This window comes from Ursus americanus, chromosome 7 (genome assembly GCF_024610735.1).
Source record: "Ursus americanus isolate L20-20 chromosome 7, mUrsAme1.1.p, whole genome shotgun sequence".
NCBI classification, from domain to species: Eukaryota; Metazoa; Chordata; class Mammalia; order Carnivora; family Ursidae; genus Ursus; species Ursus americanus.
The window spans coordinates 73,059,715-73,086,239 of record NC_142133.1 but is presented as its reverse complement, the minus strand read 5'-3'; the positions used below and the strand labels follow the sequence as shown (position 1 = coordinate 73,086,239).

The window sequence follows — 26,525 nt, the reverse complement described above, 5'->3', positions numbered from 1 at the left end:
TTTATTGAGTACCCACTGTATTCCAGGCATTAGGGATTCCTAAATGAATCAGGCATGACCCTTCTCTCGAGGACCTCATAGCAGAGTGGGGGACGGGTGTATAAAGAGATTATTACAATGATGAGCAGTAAGTGTCCTGAACACATCCATACAGGCAGGGCTTAGGTGTGGGAGAGTGTGGGCTTAAAAGGAAAGAACAGTCTAGGAGGACAGCTCAGAGGAGGTGACCTGTGAGCTGAGTGACAAAGGCCTAGTGGGAACTAGCAAAGAGTGAGAGAGAAAAACGATATCCTTGGCAGAGAGAAAAGTGTGGGCAAAGCGTACAAGAGAACTTTGGAAGGATTTCCAGTGGCTCAGTACAGGCCGGAGTGCCCGAGGTGTGGGTTGGGAAGTGAAGCTGGAGAGAGCCAGAAGGGCCTCCTGTGACTGGCTAGCCCTGCGCTTGGTTCAGTGCTCAGCTGTTGCCATCCGGAAATTCTTCATAATTTTTTTTTAAAGATTTTATTTATTTATTTATTTGACAGAGATAGAGACAGCCAGCGAGAGAGGGAACACAAGCAGGGGGAGTGGGAGAGGAAGAAGCGGGCTCACAGCAGAGGAGCCTGATGCGGGGCTCGATTCCACAACGCCAGGATCACGCCCTGAGCTGAAGGCAGACGCTTAACCGCTGTGCCACCCAGGCGCCCCAGTTCTTCATAATTTTTTAAGCAAGGGGCCCACATTTTCATTTGGCACTGGGCCCCCCCAAATTATGGAAGGAGTACTGGCAAGATGAGAGGCCGGCTCCATACAGCTTGTGACCAGGAGAGAGGACACCTCCCCTCTACTCCCTCTGTCAGCCTTTGTGTTTAGGGTCTTCTCAACACGCTGTCCAGGGAAGGAACAACGAATAAAATGGCAACGTGTGGCGGTGGCCAGGCCAGGGACGATGCCCCGCAATGTGTGAGTGGGAAAAATGAGTCCAAGGCAAAGACTTCCCAGGGCCTGCGGAACCTTCCCCTACACCCTCATTTTGCTTCTGCTTTGAAATCGGGATTAGCCGAGCAAAAGAGCAAGGCTGTTGGGCAGTTGCCGGGAGAAGAGCAGGACAGGTGTTTTATGTATTTGGTTTTGCTCTGCTGGGAGCACAACTACTGAAGAGATGGGACCTCCCTGCTTGAGATCATCCAGCCCCAGCCCCCCGCTCTGTGCCCTGGGCTGCTCCCACATCATCTTGGGCTCCTGCTGTAGGGAGTTGCTGCTTTGGTTTAGTCCCCCCCCACCCCCACCCCCACCGGCACACACGTGCATGCAGCTCTGGGCACATGAGGGTTTGTTTTTGTCACATGAGGGTTTCCTTCCACACATCTCAGCGTGCACCCATGCTTAGCAACAGGCCATTGGGCAGAGCTGGGAATTATATGGCCCTCTGGCTGCTGCAACCACAGGTGCCCCTTGGGAGGGGAAGGGTCCCCGGAGTGGCTTGAGCTGAAGAGCAGGGGTGTGCAGCCACCAGAAGGACACTCCAGAGACGGTACAGTCAGGGCTCTGGTGCTGTGCCAGGAATCTCAGAGGCCTGCTGGGAACAATGCTCCAGAAAATAGAACCACAGAGCGAAGTGCAGGGAAGCTGCGGGAATGGCTGATAACAGGTGGCAGACGAAATGTAGAAATCCAGAGGTATCTGCTGATGGGATTTGCCTTGGCGGGATTAGGTTCAGATCATCATTATGGCTGCCCTTAAAGCTTTTGCACTGATTTGTGGTTCCTGCCTTTGGAACTTAAGGTCAAAATCCCCTCCCCACGGAGTCCTGCCCCTGGTAGAACAGTAAGGCAAAGGGACCTGCACCAGGGCTCTGCAGGTGGATTTCCTATGTTCGCATCTCAGCTCTGCCATTTACTGTGTGACCTTGAGAAAGTTACTTAACCTCTCTGTGCCTCGCTTCCTCATCTATGAGCCCTACCTCCTAGGGCTGTCTTGAGAGTTAAGTTAAAACGGGTAAAAGGCCTTGAAACAATGTCTAGTGCATGGGTATGAGCCAACACGTGGTAAATTACATTTCTCCAGGATAAGAGTGCTTTGTTGTCAGAGATGACACAGATGGTAGACTCCAAAACGTAGAAATCCACGATCCCGAGGGCAGGAAGAGAGGTTAGCTACCTTTGTGTGTGTGTGTGTGTGTCTTCTATGTATCTGGCATTGTACAAAATGCTTTACATAAGCTTACATCCATCGTACCTGGGCTTGGTCTTTTCATACCCGTGGGAACGGAGACTCAGAAACAAAGTGCCCTGTTCAAGGCCCCATGCCACTCCAGAAGTAGAGCTGGGGTTCAACATGGTCATTATAGCTCCAGAGCCCTCACTCATTCCTCTAAGCCAAGCTGTCTCCCCTATAGCTTCTCAGAGAAGAAAAAAAAAAAAAACAAAAACGATTTCTCTTGGAGGGTCAGGACTTGCTAGAGAGAGCTCCTCCCCAGAATAACATTCTAGAAGTATTGTATGAAGTCGGTGTGAAGGCCGTGGCACTCCCTGGTGCCTGGTACCCAGGATGGGGAAATACTAGCCAGGGTTCTAGAAGCATGGAAGATGTTACCAAGATAGGAAAGCATTGGACACTTGGATATGGAATGTGGGTTTGTGCAACCATTCCAAGCTCCATACGTAAGCAGGAGGCCCAGACTGGCCCCTCACTGGCCCTCAAGCCCGGTGTGTCCAAGAGTGGGAAGAGAAGCCGGTGTCTGGGCCTGAGTGGTTACAGGCTCACCGCTTTCCTGACGAACGCACAAACCCCTGCTTCTCCGACCAAGTGGAGGCTTGCTCTGAAGTTCATTTATAGCAAGAGCCTGAACACGCGTTCACCTCGTCCGTGTGTCCAGGCCTCTGGGCTCCACAGTGCAGCCCTGAGCCTCAAGCACTCAGAATGTGGCGGGTGGGAATGGAGATGTGCCCTGCGTACCACACACACACCGAATTCAAAGACGTGGTCCCCCCAAAATGTAAAATATTTCATTAATAACATTAATATTGATTGCATGTTTAAATGCTACATTTGATGTGTTTGAATATTGGATATAGTGGGATACATAAAATATGTTGTTAGGATTAATTTCACTCATCTTTTTTCTTAACTTTTAAAGTAGTTATTAGAAAATTTCTGATAATGGGTGTGGCTCACAGCCTCTTTCTGTTGGACAAGGCTCCCGTCCAGGGGACTCGTAATAGGCCTTGCACTAGGCACGTGCTTTAGCGGTCATAAAGCATCCACCTTTCCTTATGGTCAAAGCACAGAAAGCTTTGGAACCAGGAGCCCTGAGCCATTTTGTTCAGTCTCCTGATGTTCAGGCACGGAAACTGAGGCACTCAGAGGAGAAAGGATTGTGGTGCTCCAGGGAGAACCCTGCCACCCCCACTCCCCCGCCCCCAGCTAGGGCTGGCTAACCCACTCTGCTTGGGCACCGCCTGCCCTGCCCCGGCCTCCACTCCCCCTGCTCCCCTCCGCTCTGCTCTCGGGAAGGCTGGGAGGACTCTCCTGGGGGAGACTCGGCATCTTTATTCATGAGCCTGGCGGAGGGCAGCCCAGAGAGCCTGTCGGAAGGCTGCTCTCTGCTTTCCCTGCAGAGATAAATATGGAAATGTGGGAGGAGAGCTTCCCCGTCAGGAGCCAGGACTGCTGCCTCATCTCATGCCGACAACTAACTAGGGCTGGAGGAGGAGGCTTCTTGGGGCTCCATCCAGCCGAGTCTCCCCCGCCCAGCTTAGTGCCCCCCACCAGGCAGAGCCACCCCAGGCAGGCTCGGGGGACCCACCAGGCATCTCCCCCCACTGACTCTCGGTTTCTGTTCCCCACAACACCCCCCATAGGCTGCCTCCCAATACCCCACAAATTCACTTGTGCCTACTTACCTCCTGCCACCCTCCGAACCCCACTCAAGTCCCCCAGCATGCCTCCCCTGACCTCCCCAGGCCTGCTTGGGCTTCCTTCTTCAAATCCCAGACTCCAGGTGTCTACACTCTTGCTTCGTGTGGTACGTGGACCAGCAGCTTCTGCATCCCGAGGGAGGGTGTTAGAGATGCAGACACTGCAGGCCTGGCCCAAACCCGCCGAATCAGCATCTGCATTTTCACAAGACTGCCAGGGAACCCACTGGCAGGGGAGCTGAGCTGTGGCTCCCCCCAGTGAGAGCAGGACGCTGTCAGGGCAGCCCCGGACCCGCGACAGGACCCAGGACAGCACCGAGCTTGCAGGGGACACTCTGTGCCAGAAAGAATGCCCTTTCTTGGGTCCCCAGAGTCCATGCAGCCTTTTGTCAGGTGTTATCCACATAATCACCCACAGCCCTGGACGGTGCTGAGCCGTTAGGTCAAGAGCGCTTGGCTCTGGGCAACACCCACAACCCCTACACGTTCTCTGAGCAACTTGGAGCTGCGGAAGAACTGCTGACCTCACCTGCCCCATGTCTTTTTTTAAAAAAAGACTTTATTTATTTATTTGCCAGAGAGAGAGCACAAGCAGTGGGAGCAGCAGGTAGAGGGAGAAGTAGGCTCCCTGCTGAGCAAGGAGCCCGATGGGGGACTCGATCCCAGGACTCTGGGATCATGACCTGAGCCGAAGGCAGACACTTAACAGACTGAGCCACCCAGGCACCCTGCGTGCCCCGTGTCTTGGCTGTGTCTGTCTGGCTTGATGGATGCAGAGGGTCCACTGCTGCTATTTGGTGAGGGTCAGAGGCAGGAAGGAGGCCTTGCCCCTTTTGGGGTCTGTGGTCCCGCATTAGTCAGATCAGAGGCGTGTAGCTCAGTGCGTATGTAGAGCGTCCAGAGCCAGATGAGTTCAGATTCCACTGCTGGACATATATGATCATGGACACATTAACAGCAGAGCCCTGGGCTTCTGTTTGCTCCTCTGTGTAACGGGACCAGCCGCGACACCTACATCAGAGGGCGTTCGGGGATTACATTGTTAAATAGGGACAATGTGCTTAAACCACGCCCAGCACAGAATAAGTGCTACAAAAACTTAAATCAGCATCTTTTGTCAAGGAGAACGTTGACAGTGTACAGATTTAGACTCATAGGAGCTGACAGAACCCCTAGGGAGCATAGAGAACCAACTCCCTCATTCTACGCAAGAGGATCCAGGCCCAGATTGTCACATCGCTCTCCCAACGCTGGACAGCCAATAAGCAGCACAGCGGGAACTTGGACTCTGACTCTCTCCACTGCTCGGGGGGTCACACCCTGCGGGACATGATCAGAAAGCAGAGCGGCTCCGGGTCCGGTAGGCCACCCCTGTGGTTCCTGCCCTCTGTCCTTGTTCGGGGGGAGGATTCAAGCAGTGGCCTCTACTGGCAATCCTTCCAGAGACTTCCCCTGTGCCCTGAAATCTATTCTCTAAATCTGTCCTCGTAGACCACAGAGTCAGGAATCAGATCGAGTTTGCTGAGGGCACACCCCAGGGAGAGGAGGGAAAATCGGGGGCCTGAGTTTAGGAGGACAGGCATCGGAGGAGGGCTCCTCCCATGGAAGGCTGGCTCCCTCCTTATTCTGAGGCTCTGCAGGGATGATAAGGAATAGTGGGGTCTGGTGCCGGTGCGTGGGTTTTATGTTCCTGCTCTGTGTGTCCCTGAGTCCTGGCTCTTGGCGCATCTCTCGGTCTTTCCACTGAACCCTCATCTGTCCCCCAGCAGGTTGTAACCTCTAGCAGGTTGAGGTACACCAAAATCCCTCCTGGAATCAGCCTCTGGGGCCCCCCAAGATTGGACACTAGAGAGCTGCGGTTTTCTGCATGGATCTGTTGGCAACGGTCGGTCTTTTCCCTCTTCTGCCAGAGGACTGCTGGGGTACGCTGCCCTGCTGCTCTGGAGGGGAGGGGCTCCCCAAACCCCTCAGTATTTCTCATGTTACACAATTCTTTGCCTCGACTGGATTACTGGTTTTGAGCAAATCTGAACTCTGGTTGACATGGGTTTTGTATGGGCTTGAAGGTAATAAAAGTTAGATCTAGCTACCGTGGGATGCATCCTCCACATTCTGCAAGGCGGGACCAATGCCCCCACCCTTGGCTGGCTGTGGCTCCCTCCGCTGCCTTGCACTGCTCATGAACCTTGGGTGTGCCTCTGTCTGCCGCCCTAAAGAGGCTGAGGTCCCCAGCTACAGTTTATACTTTTCTGCATTCCTTTCAACACCTAACCCAGCACCCGGCATGTAGTAGGTGCACACAGTAGGTGATTTTTGACTAATCAATCAATAGATTTTTACCACGAAAGAATAAAAGAAAATCATTTCCTTTACTTGTACATTTATAGTGTTCTTCGGTCTTCATATTCTCGGTGCATAGAGAACACAGCTTTGCCAAAACACAAAACAATAATAGCAATAATAATAAGGCATCTTTCATTGTCTGAGTGCCTACTATGTGCAGGAGTTATTACAGACATCATCTTAATCCGAGAGCTTCATTCCTGGGTTCATCCAGAGAAAGAGAGCCCGCTGCCCCCAGGGGCGCGGCCCCTCTTTGGCGGAACTGATACCCAGTCCTGGGCATCCCGACTCATTCCAGCCCAGCAAGCAGTTCTCATCTCCAGCTCCTTTTTCATATGAATAAACGAAGGCTTTGAAAAAGATTACAAACCCTTTGCCTAAGGTCCCACCTCTAGTAAACTGCAGAAGTGGCCTTCAATCCCAGAGCCCCCTGAGCACAAAGCTCACACTTGGCACCCACACTTCCCTATGGGATGTATTTCCTTTGGGCCGCAGCCACACCTTTTCCTATGCTTGTGGTGGCAGAGATGGGAGTACGTGGGACTGGCATAATTGGGTAGCAGTTATAGATACGTCAATAGTGGGGGACAGTAATAAATTTGGGGAACCCTCTTAGAGTAGGCTGGGAGATTCCTCCTTTCCAGGAAATGCAGGGCACATCTTCGGAGGCAGTGGCCCGGAACCTGTTCATTTCTTACAAACTTCAGCTTCTGCAGCTAGAGCTCCCCTTGCTCGGGCTACCGTTGCTCCTCCTCCCTGTGCTGTGGGCAGCTCCCTCTCCAGGGCAAGGACCCGTGGCCTCTGGCATGCTGGTAGGGTCCTAATTGAGACGCAGCCAGCCTGAGCGTTCTCATCACTGTCACCATGGCATTATGAAGCGAGTTGGGTGGAGGGTAAAATGGGAATCGATCTTGAACAGATCACTCTATTCTAGGAGAAGTGGGGGGGATGAAACAACCAGTTTCAGAACCAGTTGCAAAATCTGCTCTACCCACTTCAGTCGGAGTAATTGAAGGAATCTCAGACAAGGGGTCTCTTTCCAGTTTTCCCCATAGCAACCAGCTTTCCAGCAAACACCTTCAAAGATCCTCACCCCTTGTCTGGTTTCAAAAATGAGCTCCTGGGGCGCCTGGGTAGCGCAGTCGTTGGGCGTCTGCCTTTGGCTCAGGGCATGATCCCGGCGATTTGGGATCGAGCCCCACATCAGGCTCCTCCACTGGGAGCCTGCTTCTTCCTCTCCCACTCCCCCTGCTTGTGTTCCCTCTCTCGCTGGCTGTCTCTGTCAAATAAATAAATAAAATCTTAAAAAAACAAACAAACAAAAATGAGCTCCTTTTTAAATTGGTAAAACAGTCTTCTCTCTAATCAATCTTACAAACTCCGATTGCCTTTCAAGGGAAATTCATGACAATTTCCAGAGTGTAATTTACTATTGATGACCTCCTATTTTGTAATACATGCTAACAGTGGACTGGTTTATGTTGGTGGCTCAAGATTAATCAGCAAGAGAAGTACTGGAGGAAACCCCCTGCCCCAAATCAAGATGTCATTGATCCAGTTTGTAATGTGAATTGAGTATTGGACAGAAATAAAGAAAGAATTCATTAGATTTTTTTTAAAGTCTGAGTAATCAATGAATATCTGTCAGACTCTGAAACTTCCAATAGGGATAGAGATAGAGATATGATAAAGGGATAGAAATAGAGATAAATGTAGAGCGAGGGAGGCAGAGCTAGAGAGAGATGTTATAGAGGTATAGATTATCTGTAGATGTGGAGAGAGACAGAGAGGTGGAGATACAGATACCTAGATACTGATACTGATACAATGTAGATAATATTTGCCCTTCAAAATTTGACCCTGTGATTAAGACGTACCAACAAAAGGTGGCAATATGATAGGTGCTTTGGTTAATAACAAATGCAAAATAACGCAAGAAGCATCCATTTATCAAATTCACTGTTAATTAATTCTTCTTTTTTTGAGATTTCACTTCCAAAATCAGAAAAATAAATAAAATAGTGTAGCTAAAAGGAATTTTGAAGCTTATCTGATTCGTGCCCTCATTTTATATCATTTATAGGAAAATGGAAGTCTTAAGAGGCAAAATGGCCTGACTTTAGTCACATCCAGACACCCTGTCACTCAACCCAGCATCCTTTCCTCTACAACACGTTGCTTCTTTTATCCATCCAAAGCATTTATAGAGCACCTACAGTATACCAGATCCTAACTTGATATAATAAAGAGCAAAGCATATTTCCCTTAAAGTAGAGGTGATATGGGCTGTTCTCTTGGTGATAATTCTAAAACGAAAGAGACTCGAAGATGAGTAAGGAGTCTGGATTTCTGTTGCCTGAGTCCCGTTTTCTGTAAAAACGTAACAGAACTTCTCTGAGAGTTCATGACCTTCTTGGGGGCAGTGTAACAAGGTCAAAATGCATACAGAGGGACCTGGTCTAGGACATAAGCAAAAATTGCTTCCCCTGCCCCAAGAGGCAAAAGCCCCCTTCTCTAGAAATTTAGTTCAGGACTAATTTTCTACTCAAATAGATGTAGTTCTCAGAAACCAGGAGTTAATAATAGTGGTTGCCTTGTAAGAAAGCCTGGAGCCCTGAGGGAAGGACCCATGAGGGCAGAAAAGGGATGTTGTCCCCAGGAGGGCAAGTGAGGGGTGGGGGAAGCATAGGGTGGGTGTGTTTGGCCCCTTTCTGGGAGGGGTCTCAGAGAGCCCAAGTGTGGAAGGCGGCTCTGGCTCTGGGCGGCACCTGCTCCTGGACAGAGACCGGGTCTTGCATCTCACTCTGATTCCGCGTTGCCTCTCCTCACTCTCCCTCCTGCCCACACAGAGCTCAGCATAGAGCCTGGCACCAATTAGGCTTTTGTGAGTATCTGTTGAATGAAGACGTTGGCAGAAAACAGCTTTTGGACTCACCATTTCTAATTAAGGGGAAGTGTCTCTCTCCTCTTCCCATCCACGTGACCAGGTACGTGCACTGCTCCGGGGATGATTCACACCATCGTGAATCATCCGCTAAAGTAGTAATGGCAGTGACGGATTTTAAGGCCAAAGGGTGAGCCCCCTTTAGCACAGCTGACTTCAGACGATCTTCAGAGCACATTTCAGCCCTTCGGTCATCGTGCACATTTGCTGCTGTCTCCTCGGGCTGGAAAGAGACCCACTGTGCTGGGTCGCTTGGTCATTCCGACAGATAACTTTTTTTTTTTTTAAAGATTTTATTTATTTATTTATTTGACAGAGATAGAGACAGCCAGCGAGAGAGGGAACACAAGCAGGGGGAGTGGGAGAGGAAGAAGCAGGCTCCCAGCAGAGGAGCCTGATGTGGGGCTCGATCCCATAACGCTGGGATCACACCCTGAGCCGAAGGCAGACGCTTAACCGCTGTGCCACCCAGGTGCCCTTCCGACAGATAACTTATTAAGCACCTTCTGTGTGCCTGGCCCCATAGGAGGCACCAGGGATTTTAGCGGTGGGGAAAACCAGGCCATTCCCTCCCCTGTTTAGCTCCCCGTCCATGGGGGGAGAAAGGCATTAATCAAACAGTCCGGTGAACACAGGATGATGGTTGCCAAGGGCGGGACTCCGTGACGTGCACGCAGGTAATGGAGGGTTCTGACGGAGGGTCAGAGAAGGTTTTCCTGAGAAAGCGAAGACTGAATCAAGGTCTGAGAAGCAACAGGTGTTGACTGGGCGGGGGCAGGAAAAGAGCATTCCAGATGGAGGGCACAGCAAGGCCCCAGGCAGTGGGAGGGCTCAGGGAGCAGAGGACTGGACTAGGTTCAGTCCTAGGAAGGCTCGGAGGCCTGGGGAGAATCTCGTTCCTTCTTCTGGGAAGAATTAGATGTGACTGTTGGGTACGGGAAGCGGCCACGACGAGGAGGGCATGAGAGGTTCCCTCCAGAGCTGTGGGGAGGAGGGATCGCAGAGCCCTGAGAGTGGGCATGGGGGCAGTCAGGAGGCAGAGAATGTGGGCCAGTGAGGAAACCAGGATCTTATTCCTGGATGAGGTTGCATGAGTGTGAAGAGCCTTAGGCTAAAACCAAATACCAAGTTAATCTTCAGGGGCCCCAGCCTGGCCAGCAGCCCGGGGTGTGTGCGCTGAGAGCCCACCACAAACACCTGCTGACCCGGGAGCTGCCTGTAAGATCAGGATAGGAGATGCATCATGGCGGCCTTGGGGGGAAGGGGAGGAGGGACCCTCCAACACCCCCCATTCCAACTCCGTGCGGCCACAGGAACCTTCCATGTCTGTCATCTTGAGGAAACCTCACAACAATCCTTCATAGAAGGAATTAACTCCTATTGCCCCATTTGGTGGATGAGAAAACTAAGGCTCAGACGGGTTAACAGATTTAGCCACCATCACAGAGTCAGCCAGACTGGGTTTGCATCCTGCCTCTACCTCTCATTAGCCTTGGTGGGTCCTGCTTTCTTTCAGGGACCAAACCAAAGTCCAGGAGGCTTAACTGAACTCCTCGGGCTTGGTTGGCACATCTCCCTCCCTCCACAGCAGCACCCGCCACCGAGCCAGGGGCCACAGCCTCCATTTGCCTGCCCAGGGCGTAGCTCTGTCTGGGCCTCAGAAATCCTGCCAGGCCCCTCCTGCTACCTGGGGAGGCAGGGGGTGAGTGTGGACCTGTGTGAAGTCCCCGGTGGGGGCTTCATTTCCCACGGGCCTGCTGCTGCCTGGTTCAGCCCTGCTGAGGAGGACGGAGACAAGAAGGCAGGGCTCCTATGAGCACAGCACAAGGCATGGGGAGCACAGAGTGAGGAGGAGGAAGCAGAGGGATGGGCGGAGAGAGGCAGAGCCTTTCTGGATCCTGGTGAAGAGGTAGACTATAGCTCGAGGTGAGGGCTGGGCCCACTAGGCACGTGAGGTTTCTTCAGACAGAGCCTGATGCCCAGCCCATCCCACCCCCCCCTTAGTGGTTTGACCTTATGCCAGTTAGTTCACCCAGAATAATGACCTCAAGTCCTCAACTTGTTGAAGAACCAGCTGAGGTAGCTTATAAAAAAGACCTTAGGGCTTTGCTCCCTGATAGACCCTCATGAAATGGGACCTGTGGCATTAGTGGCAGGGCCTGAAGAGGTCGGGACTGAGCCAGGGATCCACAGGAGGCTAGAAGCCTCTGGCCAGTTCCAGCAGAGGTGAGGGCAGAGGACCTCTGAGGTAGAGTAACCTGATTTCGGAGGCCGGGGGGGGGGGGGGGGATGAAGAAGACTCCACCCTTGGGGAGGGAATTGTGTTTGTGGGTTCATTAGCCAGAAAACAGACTTCTGACATTTGGGAACAAAGAAAAACAGAATCGACCTGAGTCAGGATGTTTTTAAAGGGACAGTGTCCTAGGAGAGATTGGATGGCAGACTCTTCAAGCCTGTGAGCAGTGGAGCGTCCAAGAATATTCTTCTGTTCTTTGATCCCATCATGAGCTCTATTTCAGGCAGACTAATGGGCACAAATCTATTCTGAGTTCTGAGGGCTACTGAGCATCAGCCGGGAGCTGGGCCTTGGGCAGAGCGCTGGAGAGAGTCTGTCCTCCCCAGTGGCCTTGCTGCCATCCACTCTTGACCCAGCCCTTCAGCTGTCACAGAGGGTCAAGGCTGTGCTGTGCGAACTCCTTCAACCGGAAGGTCGGTCAGGGCAACCTCTAGGAGACCTGCATCTTCATTAACTTGAGCAGGCCCCAGTGGACGCTGGGAGAGGGAGAGGTTCCCTTGGGAAATGTTGTAATGTTTTCTCTGCACTCAGTACAACTTCTGGAAGGATGAGATGTACAGGCAGCAAGACAGTGCAAAGGGCTGGAGCGGGAGGTGCAGAGCAAAGATTACATGAGCAGATGGAAGCACTATGTTTTCAGGCCATTTCTTAATACAGCCCCCAAACAGCCTTCTGTGCCAGGTGGGGCCCTGCACTTGCAGAGGCAAATGACCCCAGGCATAGTCAGCATGAGGTGTCTGGGGCTCATTCGCCACATATTAAAAAATAAAAAATCTTTTAGTATTCGCAACTGAGCAGGTTATTGAAAAGATGGAAGTGCAGGGCTTCGGGCCTCTCTCTGAAGGGAAGAGCCTCTGGGGGCTTTGGAGCGAGCTGATAAATTGGTGCAAAGTCTCCTCTTGTCTTCCTGAGGAGAGATCAAGTCCTCAAGAATTTCCTGGGGTTTTCTTTTGCACGTTGGATGGTTCAGAGTAGGGCTGTGTGGTGCAGTTGGGTACAATCTAGGAGAAAGCCCAAGAAGTTTCAGACTCTGAGACCATTCCTGAGCTATGGTGAAGAACAATGAAGGGACAGAAGCGTGCATGTTAGGATGCAGGGAGAAGAACACACAGGAAATTTTTGTTTAAGTTTCAAATTCATAAGATCATCTCCATTCCTCATTTGTGGCTCTACATACCGGTATTGTATCATAGCGTAATTTTATACTTATTTATGCAGTTTCTTGCTTAGTATCTATTTCCCCCCACTATCCTTAATGTTCTATGTCTCTTTCATATTTTATTCAGTATCTAACACAGTACTTGACACGTAGTAACAGCTCAATAAATGTTGAGTTAAAGAATGAATGAGTCAGAAAAGATACCCCTCAGCAGCCTTTTAGTAATTTCTGTGTAGTACACACATGCTGCCAGAAGGTGGCGATAAGCACCCATCACCGAAGATTTCGGACCTAGCGGGAAGGTAGCAAAGAATTACATAATGTAACAAATAGTTTGCTTCATCAAATGTGGATTTAGGTTTATTGCTTCAACTCGACAAAGAGAAACAGCAGGATGTAACAGAAATGACCAGACAGATGTGGTTGCCAATCCTGCCTCTGTCACATTCTGCCAGGAACCTGGGGCAAATGCTTGGATCTTTCAGGTTCGCACCCTTGACCACAATTCGGAGTTTAGAATGGCAGGTTTTGCTATAAGAACTGAATGAAGTAACACACATGAGAAATATTAGAACTAAGCCGGTTCCAGGGCTGTGTGATAATCATCAAAGCGTCCCAACAAATGCTGAGACAGATGAAAATCTATCCCTAACTTTCTACCTTCTGTTTTGTATGTTCGTGTTCTGGAAAGGCATGTGTATTTCCACTGTTCCTCTGCAAAACCTTGCAGCAGACTGACCCAGTGGGAAGAGAATTAACTTGAGGTTTTGCTGGATCTTTCTGAGTCCGTGTTTCCTTGTCTGTGAAATGGAGCTGAGGATTACTGCTTGACGGGGGTATTGTGAAAACTGATGTCGTAGCATAGATTAGCATCGATCATAGGACTCCATACAGAAGCCGGATGCTGCATGTGGTTATCTAAACTGACAGGTAAGTTAAATACTATTAAAGCATTCAGTTCTCTGGTTACACAGGTAACATTTCAAGGGTTCCTTTCCCCACTGTCCTCAGCGCTCTTCTGAAAATTTTATTCCCAGCCCCTAAGACAGTGGTTGACTCCTATGGCTAGTAGGTAGCATTTTGGACAGCATGGTTTTCAAATAGCTTTATGATCACAAGAAGTTCTAGCAGACAGAGCTGGCTAGATTATGATGCATGTCCAATGAGCAGGGGCTGTTTTCAGCAGCAGTGTGCGATCACCTGATTACCCGGAAGTTGGCACTGCAAGTACTCCTCTCATTCGCTCACTCAACAAGATCGTGTTTCACACCTACCATCAGCAGACCTATGCTATGTGTTATGGACGCGATGATGAGCAAACAAGGCCTTGCACTCTGGGAATTTACAGTTCGATAACTGATATTAAATAAATAATCCCCTAATAAATAGGAATGAATAATAATATTCATAAATGTCATTAATAATAATAAATATTACCAAGTAAAAGTGAAAAAGAACCAAACCATCCCTTTGGGTTGTCTTGAGGATCCTAGGAGACTGTGAATGCGTAATCAAACATAACCGTGCAGCACAGTTATTCGGAAGGCCAGTGTCAAAAAGAAATGGGTTCACTCGTTCATTTGCTAAGTCATTATTGAGCACTTGCTATGGAGAGATTCAGTAAGGAACTACATAGTGTAGCAGCCGAGGCTCTCTGTCCTCATGGAGTTTACATTTCTTACGGAGGAAGAAAGAGGATGATTAAATAATTGAAATATATTGTATGGTAGTCAGCTTTTTGGAGAGAAATGAAGCAGTGAAGAGGGTTAGGGAATTCTGGGAATGGGAAAGCTGACATTTTATTGAGTCAGTGGCATGGTTTTCATTACTGTTCGGTTGTGGTGGAAACCGGCGTCTTCCCTCCCGGGCACATGAAAGCATTCAGTTAACGCAGCAACCCCATTTCACAGATGGAAGCGTGACACACGGACAAATACACAGACATGGGAGGACACAGACCCTGCGCTCGCTGGAGCCCTGCAGCTCCTCCTTGGGAGGCGTAAGCACAGCTGCTGGGTGCAGAGGGAGCAGACCGTCCCTGCCCTCACAGAGCTCTTGAGCCAGGAGGGGCACAGCAGGTACAGGCTGACCGTGGTCTAAGGCAGAGGGTTTGGAAAGATTCGTCTAGAAATAAGTAAAGCACAAGCAAGCAGAAGGAGAGATTCAGTCCAGTCGTGAAGGTTCCATGGAGGTGGAGCATTTGAGCTGGACATAAAGAAAAGGGGCCATGTTAGGTGACACCTGGGAACACAGTCAGGGCACAGAGGCAGAAAGCAGAGGAATGAGAGAAGCAGGTTGGGGCAATCAGGAAGAGCCACGAACATCAGGGTGAGAAGTTCAGACTTCAGCTCTGCATCCATGAGCTTCTGGAGAGCAGGGCCCGAAGCAGGACACGCAGTATTGTGGGCACATAGTGGGTCACACACGGAAGCCCTCAAATAGCAAGCAAAGCAGTTCAGATTGGATTCCATTGGGTGTTTCTGTGAAGGCAAATGACACAGTCTGAGCCATATTACAGGACGATCAGAGCTGCTCTGGGTGTTGGAAGAGGGACCCGAGGCAGGAGGGAATTAGGGGACTGTAGCCAGAATCCCATGGGAGGTGGTTGGGCCCTGGCTGAGGCAGAAGGGAGAGAAGGGGGTAAGCTATATTTAATCCTCCCAGTGGAAAGTCGACTGGGGAGGTCACAGGGTGGGAGAAGCAGAGGACGTCTTGACCTACCAGGACTTCACTGAAGGACAATCACTGAGTGAGTAGAAGCAGATGTTGTCTGGGCCCGTTCTCCTCCGCAGGGCTACAGGGAGCCTTGGGAGCATCCCTGTGACCCAGCTCTGAAGACAGACAGCCCATGCTATCGGGCTGTGCCCACCTGACTGGGCTCTGCTGAGAGTCCAAGTGGAGGGGTCCTGGTCTCCCCCTCCCCACCCCCAGGAAAGGATGCAGCCCTTTTTTGCAGGAGCTCCTCGCAATCTGAATGCTGGTACAATGGCCGCCTTCATTTCCAGGCTTCCTGGGAGGCGAAGTCAATAGGAGAGGAAGATGTGCAGCCCAGAAAACCTATCTCAAGAACGTCGAGAAATCAGTGCAGGGGAATGCCATGGGACAGATGCAAGCTTCTCCTGCTTGTTGTTCAATGAGAATGGAGCGGGAATGGTTCCATTTTCCTGTGGGTATCATGCTACGCTTGGTGGGCTGGGTCCTAGCCCCACCATAGGCCAGTGACATCCAAAGCCTGTGTTCTCAGGGCACAACTGGTGCCCAGGATTGTCCCTGTGGTATGACAGGGACAGATCAGTGTGTAGTCTTGAGGTCAGAGTCTGACCCGTAGGGCCAGAATAGCCAGGGATAGAGGGCCCTTCCTGCCCATACCTTCTGTCAGTCTCCCACTATTAAGCTTGGAGCCCCAAGTGTCAGAGCAGAAGGGCTGTGGGCCCACATGGGGAGGGCTGGACCTGAGGAAGGGGGCTCCAGAGGGCCCTGAAGAAACTGCCTCTGGTGGACCATCCTGGCCAGCCGTCATCCTCTACCCGGAGCCTGGGAGACTAAAGTCTAGGGTTCTGCTGGCCCCTGGAGCAGACCCTGCTCCACCCTCAAACCCCATTCTCTGAAGAGGAGCTTCTCTCAGCCACCCTCAGGAGGGCCGGCTGCCTCAAGGGGCCAAACCACATAGGTGGGGCCTCCAAGAGCCACACGACCCAGGTCCCACCATCACTGGAAGGACTCCAGTACCTGTACTCAGTCAGCTGCTTCCCAGGTGGCTTTTTTCTGTTACTGGAAATGCAAGATATACTTGATATAAAATTTTTGACTGAAAGTAGAAAAACTAAGTGTGTGTGTACATAGACATAAAATAGAAACTAGAAAGTTATCAAAGACTAGCTATATTCTATCAATTAATGAAGTTTCTGAAATTTCTCACAACCCGATTCATCATCTTTCAAACAAATTGCCATGGACTAAATATTTGTGTCGCTCCCCAAATTCACATGTTGAAACCTAATGCCCAAGGTGATAGTATTAGGAGGTGGGCCTGTGCAAGGAGCTTAGGTCATGACGGTGGAGCCTTCACGAATGGGATTAGTGCCCTTACATAGGAGACCCCACAGGGGAGCCTAGATGGCTCAGTCAGTTAAGCGTCAGACTCTTGATTTCGGCTCAGGTCATCACCTCAGGGTCGTGAGATCCAGCCTCATGTCAGGCTCTGTGTTGGGTGTGGAGTCTGATTAAGATCTTAGGATTCTCTCTCCCCCTCTCCCTCTCTCCCCCCCCCAAAAAAGAAAGGAAAAGACACCCCATCGTTTCTTCGCCTCCCATGAGGACACAGCAAGAAGTTAGCAGTGTGCAACCCGGAAGAGGGCCTTCACCAGAAACTGCCCCTGCTGATACCCTGATACCGGACTTCATCGTCCAGAACTGTGCAAATAAACTTCTGATTATAAACCATCCAGTCTGGGACACTTTGTTACAGCAGCCTGGACGGACTAAGACACAAGTGGAATTACATCTTATACATTATATACGCACTCACGTATAAATATATATATATGATTTTTCAACCTCAAAGTCCTCTTTTATTTATTATATATGCTTGTAGCTTATTAATGCCACTGAAAATTATTTCCACATCAACATGTAATGAAGTTACTCAAGCAAAATACATTTAATTTAAAAAATTAAACACATATTTCAAGCAACAAGACGCAAAAAATACTTCTACTTCTCAGGCACTATCGTAGTCCAGAAGTGAGTATGAGTTCAAGACCCTGATTTCTTCCTGAAGACGTTTAAGAGTGTGGCTGCATTTTTCTGTGATGATCCATCCAGAGTTGAATCATTTCATCAAAAGAAGGAGCATTGCCCTGATTAGAAAAATGCCAAGCACTCCGAACATATGATAGGATGAATTTTCTAAAGGCAACAAGCCCTCCAGATACGTGGGGGCTCCCGAGCACACGCTCAGTTCTTCTGAAGTGAACACACTGGCTGTAAAAGTCAGTAAATAGACCTTCCACAAGGCACATGTAACTTTTAGAGCTCAATCGATTTTTTTTCCTCAAGAATTTTCAGATCTAAATTAATATTTAATATACGACCTAAAGTTCCCTGCTATTTTTAGATAAAACAATCTGATGTCCCTTCCCTTTAAAGTATGCTGTGAGAAATAAAATAGTTAAAGCATTCCACCGCCAGAAACCCACACAGATAGAGAAAAATCCCCAGTGGTCTCGAGTCCCTGCATACAGCAAGCCTGGTGGGTACAGAGCGCTAAGGAGAGATGGGAATCTGCTCTCACTCTGCTCTGCTTTGAGGCCATTTCACAGGGACCAGCTCTGCCCAAGACTCCTGACCACAAGGCAGGTAAACATATCAGCAGAGAGCAGGAAGCGGTGAAGAACACTGGTGGGCAAGGCACTTGTGATATGGTGATTACGATAAAAAATATGCACTTGGTCTCAGTTCCTAGTCCTGACACCAGAGATTCTAAGAAGCGTAGACTTTCTAGAAGGAGTAACAGTGCCTTTTGTATGCCAATGAGATGACATGGCCGGGGGCCCTTAGATAATTTGGGGTGGGAGCTGGTCGGAGGAAAGACTGAGGCAAGATGAGAGGATTGGAGCTTGTAGCTCCAGGCCCCGACCTCGGGGGGGGGGGGGGGGGGGAGAAGGGCTGGAGGTCCCGTTAAACCATCATTAGTGATTTAATCAACCCTGCGTAAGTAATGAGGCTTCCATAAAAACCCTTCAGCTACAGGCGTGAGGAGCTTCCTGGCTGGTGGACACACTGAGGGGCTGTTCCGGTGGCGTGCCCCCCATGCACGTTCCCCTACACCTTGCCCTATCCGTCTCTTCCACTGGGCTGTTTCTGAGTTGTGTCCTTTAAAATAAAGCAGTAATAGTAAATAAAGTGCCTTCCTTAATTCTGTGAGTCATTCTAGCAAATTATTGAAGGAGGGCCTTCTGGGCACCCCCTGACTTTCTTTCTGGTCTATCAGAAGTACCAGGGACTGGCCACGGGCATCTGGAGTGGGGGGCAGTCTTGTGGGTCTGAGCCTTTACTTACCTGCACGGACTCCCTGGGGATCAGTGTTAGAATTGAACTGAATTCAACTGGACCAGGTTAATGTCCAGAAAATCGGAGTTGTTACGAAGGAAAAACCAAAACAAACCCCACACGTGTGGTGTTAGAAGTGCTGTAAGTTGGGCGCCTGGGAGGCTCAGTCGGTTAAGCGTCTGCCTTCAGCTCAGGTCATGATCCTGAGGTCCTGGGATCGAGTCCTGCATCAGGCTCCCTGCTCAGTGGGGAACCTGCTTTCCCCTCTCCCCTTGCTCATTCTCTCCCTCTCTCTCTGTCAAATAGATAAATAAAATCTTTTTTTTTTAAAAAAAGTATCGTAAGTTTAAAAACGTTCAGAGCACATATGAATTGTAACTACCTATTTAGAAACTGTCAAGGTCAAAACTGTGCAGTTCAAAACTCAACACCTGGTAGCCTGTCCTCAGGTACCCAAGCGCCTAAGGGCATTATGGGGTGGAGGGGAAACAGGATGAGCCCGTGGAAGAGGATGGGAGCCTTTCCCTCTTAACTCTCCACCGTGAAACCAATCCCGTAGTCTTGAGCGGTAGGAATGTCTTGTCCCCTCCTCTGTCCTAGTTCTCATCAGATAACACGACCTTCCTTTTCAGTTCTGCCTTGGGTTCCCGCATTAACTGTGAAATCCTGGAGCCTGGGGACTGTGAGCTGTTGATCTCTGCTTTTCCAGTACCGAAGACGGGGCCTGGCCACAAAAAGGCCTCCGTGGATTTTGATGAACCATGAAAAACGAAGGACAGAAATAATGAGTTCAGGGGATGAGGGAACAAAGGAGAAAGTTGTCTTCCATAGCCTCAGAAAAATGTCGTTTGATTAAAAAAGAAGTGGTTGTTAAATCCTTATTTTCTGAAATTAGTGCAATAATTGTCTTAAGCCACTCCGTTTTGGGGTTTTGTACCCGGCAATAGTAAGCACAACAGATCTTGGGGTCCAGAAGTGGGTGCTAGTGATACGCAAGCCTGTCAGTTCCTCCCCTGCAAGGCTTGTCTCTTCTCTGGCCTCACCTATGTGATCTCAGGTGGAAATACACATTTCCTTTCTGCAGGCAAATGTTCCACTTTCCAAGGTGCTTCTAAGTATGGGAGTTGTGGGCAGCAGGCCCCAGGGCGGGATGCACAGTGAGAGACCTGAGCCGAGGGCCCCAGAAGGGACACAGGCCCAGGTGGGCACGAAGCAGGCCATCTGTACAGAGGCTGGCCGGCCTGTCCCAGAAACAAGTGACACAACTTATGAAGGAGGGGATACCAGTGACATCCTCAGACACCTGCTTTGGTCTTTGTATTCGCCAGATTGATTCATCCAAAAACACCTATACCCGCTCTCTGCCTTAAAACAGCACGTGGTTTGTGGTTGCTTTTGGCTTGGCGTTTGGGGCTTGTTTTCTACCCTCCACCTAGAGAGTGTCCTTGAGCTTTGCTGCGGAGGACAGAGGGGCAGGCCTCCGAACCCCCTGCTGTTTGGCCCTGGCTGAGCCCACCGCCTCCTTCTCCACGTCTTACCTCCTCCACGTCTTACCTCCTCCAGGCTCTGCTCTTCCTTTTCCTCCAGTGTCCGTTCTTTGTCTCCAACGGCACTCTGGCCAACTGTTGGCTCTGAAAAGAAACCTCTTTATAGCTCTCAAAAATAAACCCAGTCATGTTCTATTTTTAATGATTTTAAATGTCTGTTCTACAAAAGAAAAGTCCCTGTAAAAAGAAGTGAGCCGCTGGAACCGTTCCCGGGAGGGGAGTGTGGGTGGCGATGGGGAGCCGGGGGCAGAGAAAACCGGGTCTGGGCAACCTCGCGCTGGCCCCACGGGGCGGCGAACCTAGAGGTCCACACAGAGGAAGGGAGGTTCATGGGGTCCCACTCTGCGTGGGCAAAGAAGTCGGCTACCTGCCTCCGATCTTGTCCTTGTGGGGGGGGGGGGGGAGCAGGGAAGCCAAGGATGAGGGACACTAGCTGCGGGCTTGAGGGACCCCGCCGCCACGGAGGCTGCATGTCCCCAGCCCCCTCCACAGGAAATAGCCAGGCTTCTGGGTGAGGACACGCTGATGGACCCCTGCCCTCGGCCTTGACCCCGGACAGCGGGGGCCCGGCCTGCCACACCTCCTCCCACGGTGGCCGAGGAGCGCCCGCGGTGCGGTGGCCTCCCGGGTTTGCCCAGACCCCGCGGGGGCCTGAGGTTTTGGGCCCTCCCTCCACCTGAATTTGAGCCTTCTGCTTGCAGTTCTTCCCTTACGGGGACGCCTCCAAGTTCGCCCAGCACGCCTTCCGAACCTTTGACAAGAACGGGGACGGCACCATCGACTTCCGAGAGTTCATCTGCGCCCTGTCCATCACCTCGAGGGGCAGCTTCGAGCAGAAGCTGAACTGGGCCTTCAACATGTACGACCTGGACGGCGACGGCAAGATCACGAGGGTGGAGATGCTGGAGATCATAGAGGTGAGGCCGTGGGCCCACGCAGCGGGGGTGGGGGCCGGAGGGGGCGAGGAGCAGGGGACCCTCGGGGCGGGGCCGTGGGAGAACCTGGGTGGCCGGGCCGGGGCCCTCGTGGCGGGTTGGGGGGGTGGGGGCCTTCAGGGTGGGGCGGGGCAGGGGCCCTTGGGGAAGGGTCGTGGGGGAACCTGGCAGGGGCGGGGCCGGGACTGCGGGGCTTCGGTGGACCTCGGGATGCGGCTGGACTTCTGGACTGGGGGGACGGAGGGGGACTGAGTCTAGGACAAAGGCCGCAGGGCACAGGAGGCCGACCCCCAGGAGTAAGCTTCCTGGGCCCTAGGCTGTGGGGACTTCTTTTCTTCCCTGCCTAGAGCCCCAGTAGTTGCAGGCCAGGCCTTGAATTCTCCGGATCCCCCTTCCCCTACCTCGGTGGCCCCGCGGTGGGAAAAGTCACAGATCCAGGCCGCTGGGCCCTGACGCTGGGCGCCAAGGATATTATCAGACTCAGTTCTTCTGCCGGTGGCTTAGCTCTGCTCTGCCGGATGTCCCCCTCTTCCTCAAACCAGCTTTCCCCTGGTGGGCATCTTGGCTCCCCTAACTGGCATCTTAAAAAGCTTTATTGAGTTATAATTTACAGGTTATAAATTCACCCATTTTAACTGTAAGATTAAATGATTTTTAGTAGATTTACCAAAGTATGCAGCCATCATCGTAATCCAATTTGAGAACATTTTCATTCCCCCAGTACGACCTCTCTTGCCACCTGCCTGTTCCTATTATAGACTCAGAAGACTCCACTCTTGTTTGTCTCTATGAATTTGTGTCTCTGGACATTTCACATAAACAGAATCATACAATATAAATATATGGCCTCTCTGGCTTCTTTCTTTCTTTTTTTTAAATTTATGTTGTAGGATTTATCAGTATTTCGTTCCTGTTAATTTCTAAAGTAGTATTCAGTTGTACAGATCCATCATATTGTTTATCTGTTTACCAGTGGTGAGTGCTGGTGTTGCTTCCACTTCTTGGCCCTTATTAATAATGCTGCTAGAACATTCCCCCGCAAGTCTTCGTGTGGATGGGCGTTTGTTTCCTTGAGGCAGTCTCCTAAGAAAGTCGTTTCTATTTAGGAAATTCCCATGTTGAGAATTACTTGTGTACAGTTAATTGAACTGGATAGTTGGAATTCTTTAACTTAGGAACAGAGTCCCTGATCCGCAGATCTCCCTAAACTATCTTCTTTCTGGGCTGAATGTTACCGGCCCACCTTGCTTGCTTGTCTTAACCTACTGTAGGTTCCTTATCAGCTGGGACCACCTTTTCTGTTTTCCTAAATCTTCAAGGACTAGTGCGTGGTGACTTTCATCTGCACTTCAAACCCAGAATGTTTAAAACTGAACTCATCATTTTCCTCCTGAATCTTCTCCTCGTCTATTATTCCTGTGCTTACCACTGAGGTCCTTTTTCTCCGCACTTCCTCCAGCCAGAAACCTGGGAGTCAGATGAAATTCCTTTATGCTCAATTAGTCACAAGACCCACACGTATTTGATCATATCGCTGTCTTATTTAAAACGATTTCAGAGTCCTTTGAAGTAAATTTAAATTCTTTATCATATCGTAGGAGAACTTTACGCTCTGTTTCTGGTTTTCCCAAGGCTATCTATAAGATGGTAGGCACTGTGATCATGATGAAAATGAACGAGGACGGCCTCACGCCTGAGCAGCGAGTAGACAAGATTTTCAGCAAGATGGATAAGAACAAAGATGACCAGATTACACTGGATGAATTCAAAGAAGCTGCAAAGAGCGACCCTTCCATTGTATTACTTCTGCAGTGCGACATTCAGAAATGAGCTGAGGTCAACGCTATGGACTGCACAAAAGTCTCGATGTTCCATTCAGTCTGCAGCTATTAACACACACACACACACACACACACACACACACACGCACACAGATATTGCTTGGACTACCTATCAATGGACTTGCTTCTTGTGTTTGAAACACTTGTGTGCATGAGAATGTCATTTGCTAATGAATTTTAAAAGCATATATTATAAAACAACCTGCCACAATGTGATATGTGTAACATCATTTCATAAAAACCCTTCTCCCCTCAAGCCTGGGCAGAAATGTGCTGCAAAGAGTTCTATGGTTTCTTGTTCATGTTTTGCTAATGCTCGTGTCTCCTTGATTACATGTTAGTAGCACTGAGCCCCCCCCCCCGGTAATGTAACTTAATAGAAGCCGTGTCACCATTCTCCTGTAAAATAGTACTGGACAGGCACACGGAGGGGCCTCCGCTCCTCTGGGTGGTCCACACTCGAGAGCTTGTATTATCAGTGAAGATAAATGTGCTACATTTGCATGCCTTTTAGGTTTGCCTTAATTCTTACCTCATTTGCATTCTACCAATCTGGAAAGAGCTATGTTGGAGTTAATGCAGTATAAAACTTAAAAATCCTGCTAAATGACTCATTAACTAAGTATATCTATCTCTATATACATATACACAAAGATATTATTTATTGAAAGTAAAAAAAAAAAAAAAGCCGGAAGTGTATTGATTTCTGCTTGAATTTTCAAAGGCTTCCAAAGAGGTGGCAATAGATGTCCCAAATAAATTTATAACATTTGACTTTTTCCTTCAATTCTTATTTCATAATTTTAAATCTGAAACGGACGTTCATAATTACCAAGGGTCGCTAGCAACAACTTACAAATCTGCCCTGAAACACACATCTTTGAAATTCAGAGATTTAATGACAACGAAAGGGGAAAAAAGCAACTTCCCACCTCTTCATCCTGGCCCTCAAAAGAGGGGCAATGAACGTGGTATGTAAAGTTTAAATAAAACCTAAAACTTGTTCGTTCTCAAAAAATGCTCATTGTATAAAATTTTCATCTCAATGTGACTGGGTGTTAGCAACACGTTACCTTCTTCACCGGCTGTGGAGGACACACGCAGCCAGCTGAGACGAGTCCTCCAAAAGCAACTTGTAGGAAAGAACACATCTGGCTTTCCAAGTCAGAAGTATCCTAGTTGTTATTTTTTTTCTTTTTCTTTTTTAGAGAGTGGGGGAGGGGCAGAGGGAGAGAGAATCTTAAGCCGACTCCACGCTGAGTACAGAGCCCGACAGGGGGCTCAATCTCATCGCGCTGAGATCGTGAGCTGAGCCAAAATCAAGAGTGGGAAGCTTAGCTGATTGAGCCACCCAGGCATCCCGCTAGCTGTTATTTTTCATGATGGGACAAAATTCTGACCCTTTTAAGCCTGAGGAAAGCAGGCAGAGTTCCCTCAAGAACTCTAAACGCAGGTTGGTATTTTCGGAACGAATCTAGAGCAGCTCAGTCTTTCTCTACAGGGCTGTGCAGCAGATCTTCCGTGCTGGTGGAAAGGTACATGTCTGCGTTAGCTCCACGTAACTATTGAGCACTTCAATTCAACTAGTGTGACTGATGAACTGAATTTTTCATTTTAATTAAATGTAGGGCTCCAGGGTGGCTCAGTTGCTTAAGTGTCCCAACTCTAGATTTCAGCTCAGGTCATGATCTCAGGGTCATGAGAACGAGTCCCGAGTTGGGCTCTGCACTTAGCAGGGATTCTGCTTAAGATTCCCTCTTTCCCCTCCCCTACCCCTCTAAAAAAATAATTAATTTACATTTAATTTGCCACATGTAGCTAATAGCTATAGTATCAGACAGGACAGTGCTATATTATTCACTTTCTATTGTCTTTTCCCCTAAATAACTCTTCCTCTGTCTTAGGATCATTAACTAAGACCAGAGACCAGGGCCTAGTGATTCTATGCATCCATTCAACAAGAAGCTGTGGGCAACACACCTCACCACAAACACTCAGGACACCGGCAGTCCCCGAATCACTGGTAGACCCGTCCCAAGTGGTAATAGAATGTCCTTCACCCCCGTGCTTGGTGAGTCCAACGTGGGGCAGGGAGAGCCAGGAGAGCTTCGGAGCCTCCGGATATTCTCTGCCCCTAAGTGAGAGGGAGGAGGGGTGAGGAGCTAGGGAGGCTCCTTAGAATGGTACTTGGCTAAGTCAGACTGACACTGCATTCGTAGCAAATCGTCGTCGTCACCTACTGTGCACCCAGCGCCATCCTTATGGGTGGGTGGGGGGGAGACAGACAATAACCAAACACCACACACACACACACAGATGACCACCTGTAAGTACAAGGAAGAAAAGAACCACAGGCTAAGAAGGATGGGGAGTGATGGGACGACGCAGTGGCTGTGACAGACGGCTAGATGACACTTAAAGTAAGACCTGAACGAAGGAAGTGAGCCACATGGATATTCAGGGCAATTATGGAAAAAAACTCTCTAGCGGACTGACTAGTTTGTTCCTTTTATTTATTTATTTTTTAAGACTGATTTTATTTATTTCAGAGAGAGAGAGAGAATGCACACGCATCGGGGGAGGGGCAGAGGGAGAGAGAATCTTCAAGCAGACTCCGTGCTGAGCACAGAGCTGAGCAGGGCTATTTCTCACAACCCACGAGATCCCAACCTGAGCTGAAACCAAGAGTTGGATGCTCAACTGGCTGAGCCCCCCAGGCGCCCCTGACTAGTTCTTTTCATAAATAAAATGTAGAAATTGGGCCAGCAAGTGAGCACGGCACTGCAGTATAGACAGGTGCCGGGCTGCTGGAGAGCGGTCGGGCGGCACGTGGCTAGAATAAGTGGGCCTGTGCCCGCAGAGGCGGCACTCCCACTCTGGTATTTGGCCCCAAGAAGCTCTCACAGAGGGCCCTGAGGGGACGTGTCCCGAGATGTCTGTGACAGCGGTGTGTGGGAACTGCAGGCAATCTGGTGGTTCATGACTAGAGAAATAGGTAAGTGAAATGTGGTCGACGCAGCTTACGCGTTCTACACATTGGCTGGAGGCAAGAGACTGATGTACACACAGCCACATGGGTATAACTCTTTTTTTAAATAAAGATTTTATTTATTTGAGGGAGAGAGGGAGAGAGTGCACGAGAGGGGTGAGGGCCAGAGGGAGAGGGAGAAGCAGACTCCCCGCTGAGCAGGGAGTTCTACACGGGGCTCGATCCCAGGACCCTGAGATCATGACCTGAGCGGAAGGCAGATACTTAACCGAGCCACCCTGGCCCCTCGGGACATACCTCTTTTAAATGCCAAATGGGGAAAATAGAAACAAAATCTCATGCCCAGTGTAATATATATAAATGTAAAATGCATTCTCACAATAAGAACACCCATGTCATGTAAAACAAAAGGAAGTCTCACATCAGAATCGTTTCTAGAGGCGGCTAGTAATGGGAGTGGCTCAGGGACCGGGCTCCTCAATAACTCCTCCCCGAAACTTAGTGGTTACTAATAGCAAGAA

The 26,525-nt window shown here is 49.8% G+C and overlaps 1 protein-coding gene across 1 annotated transcript in view; it reads left to right on the top strand.

Moving 5' to 3' along the window:
• The window catches only part of VSNL1 (visinin like 1), a 97,460-nt gene extending 73,671 nt beyond the window's left edge, over positions 1-23,789 (top strand). Inside the window, exons 3-4 of the mRNA XM_045807112.2 lie at positions 20,941-21,156; positions 22,807-23,789. Coding sequence (XP_045663068.1) covers positions 20,941-21,156; positions 22,807-23,004 — 414 coding nt within the window. The 3' untranslated portion in view covers positions 23,005-23,789. The remainder of the gene's footprint in view (positions 1-20,940; positions 21,157-22,806) is intronic.
• The last annotated feature ends 2,736 nt before the right edge of the window (positions 23,790-26,525 follow it).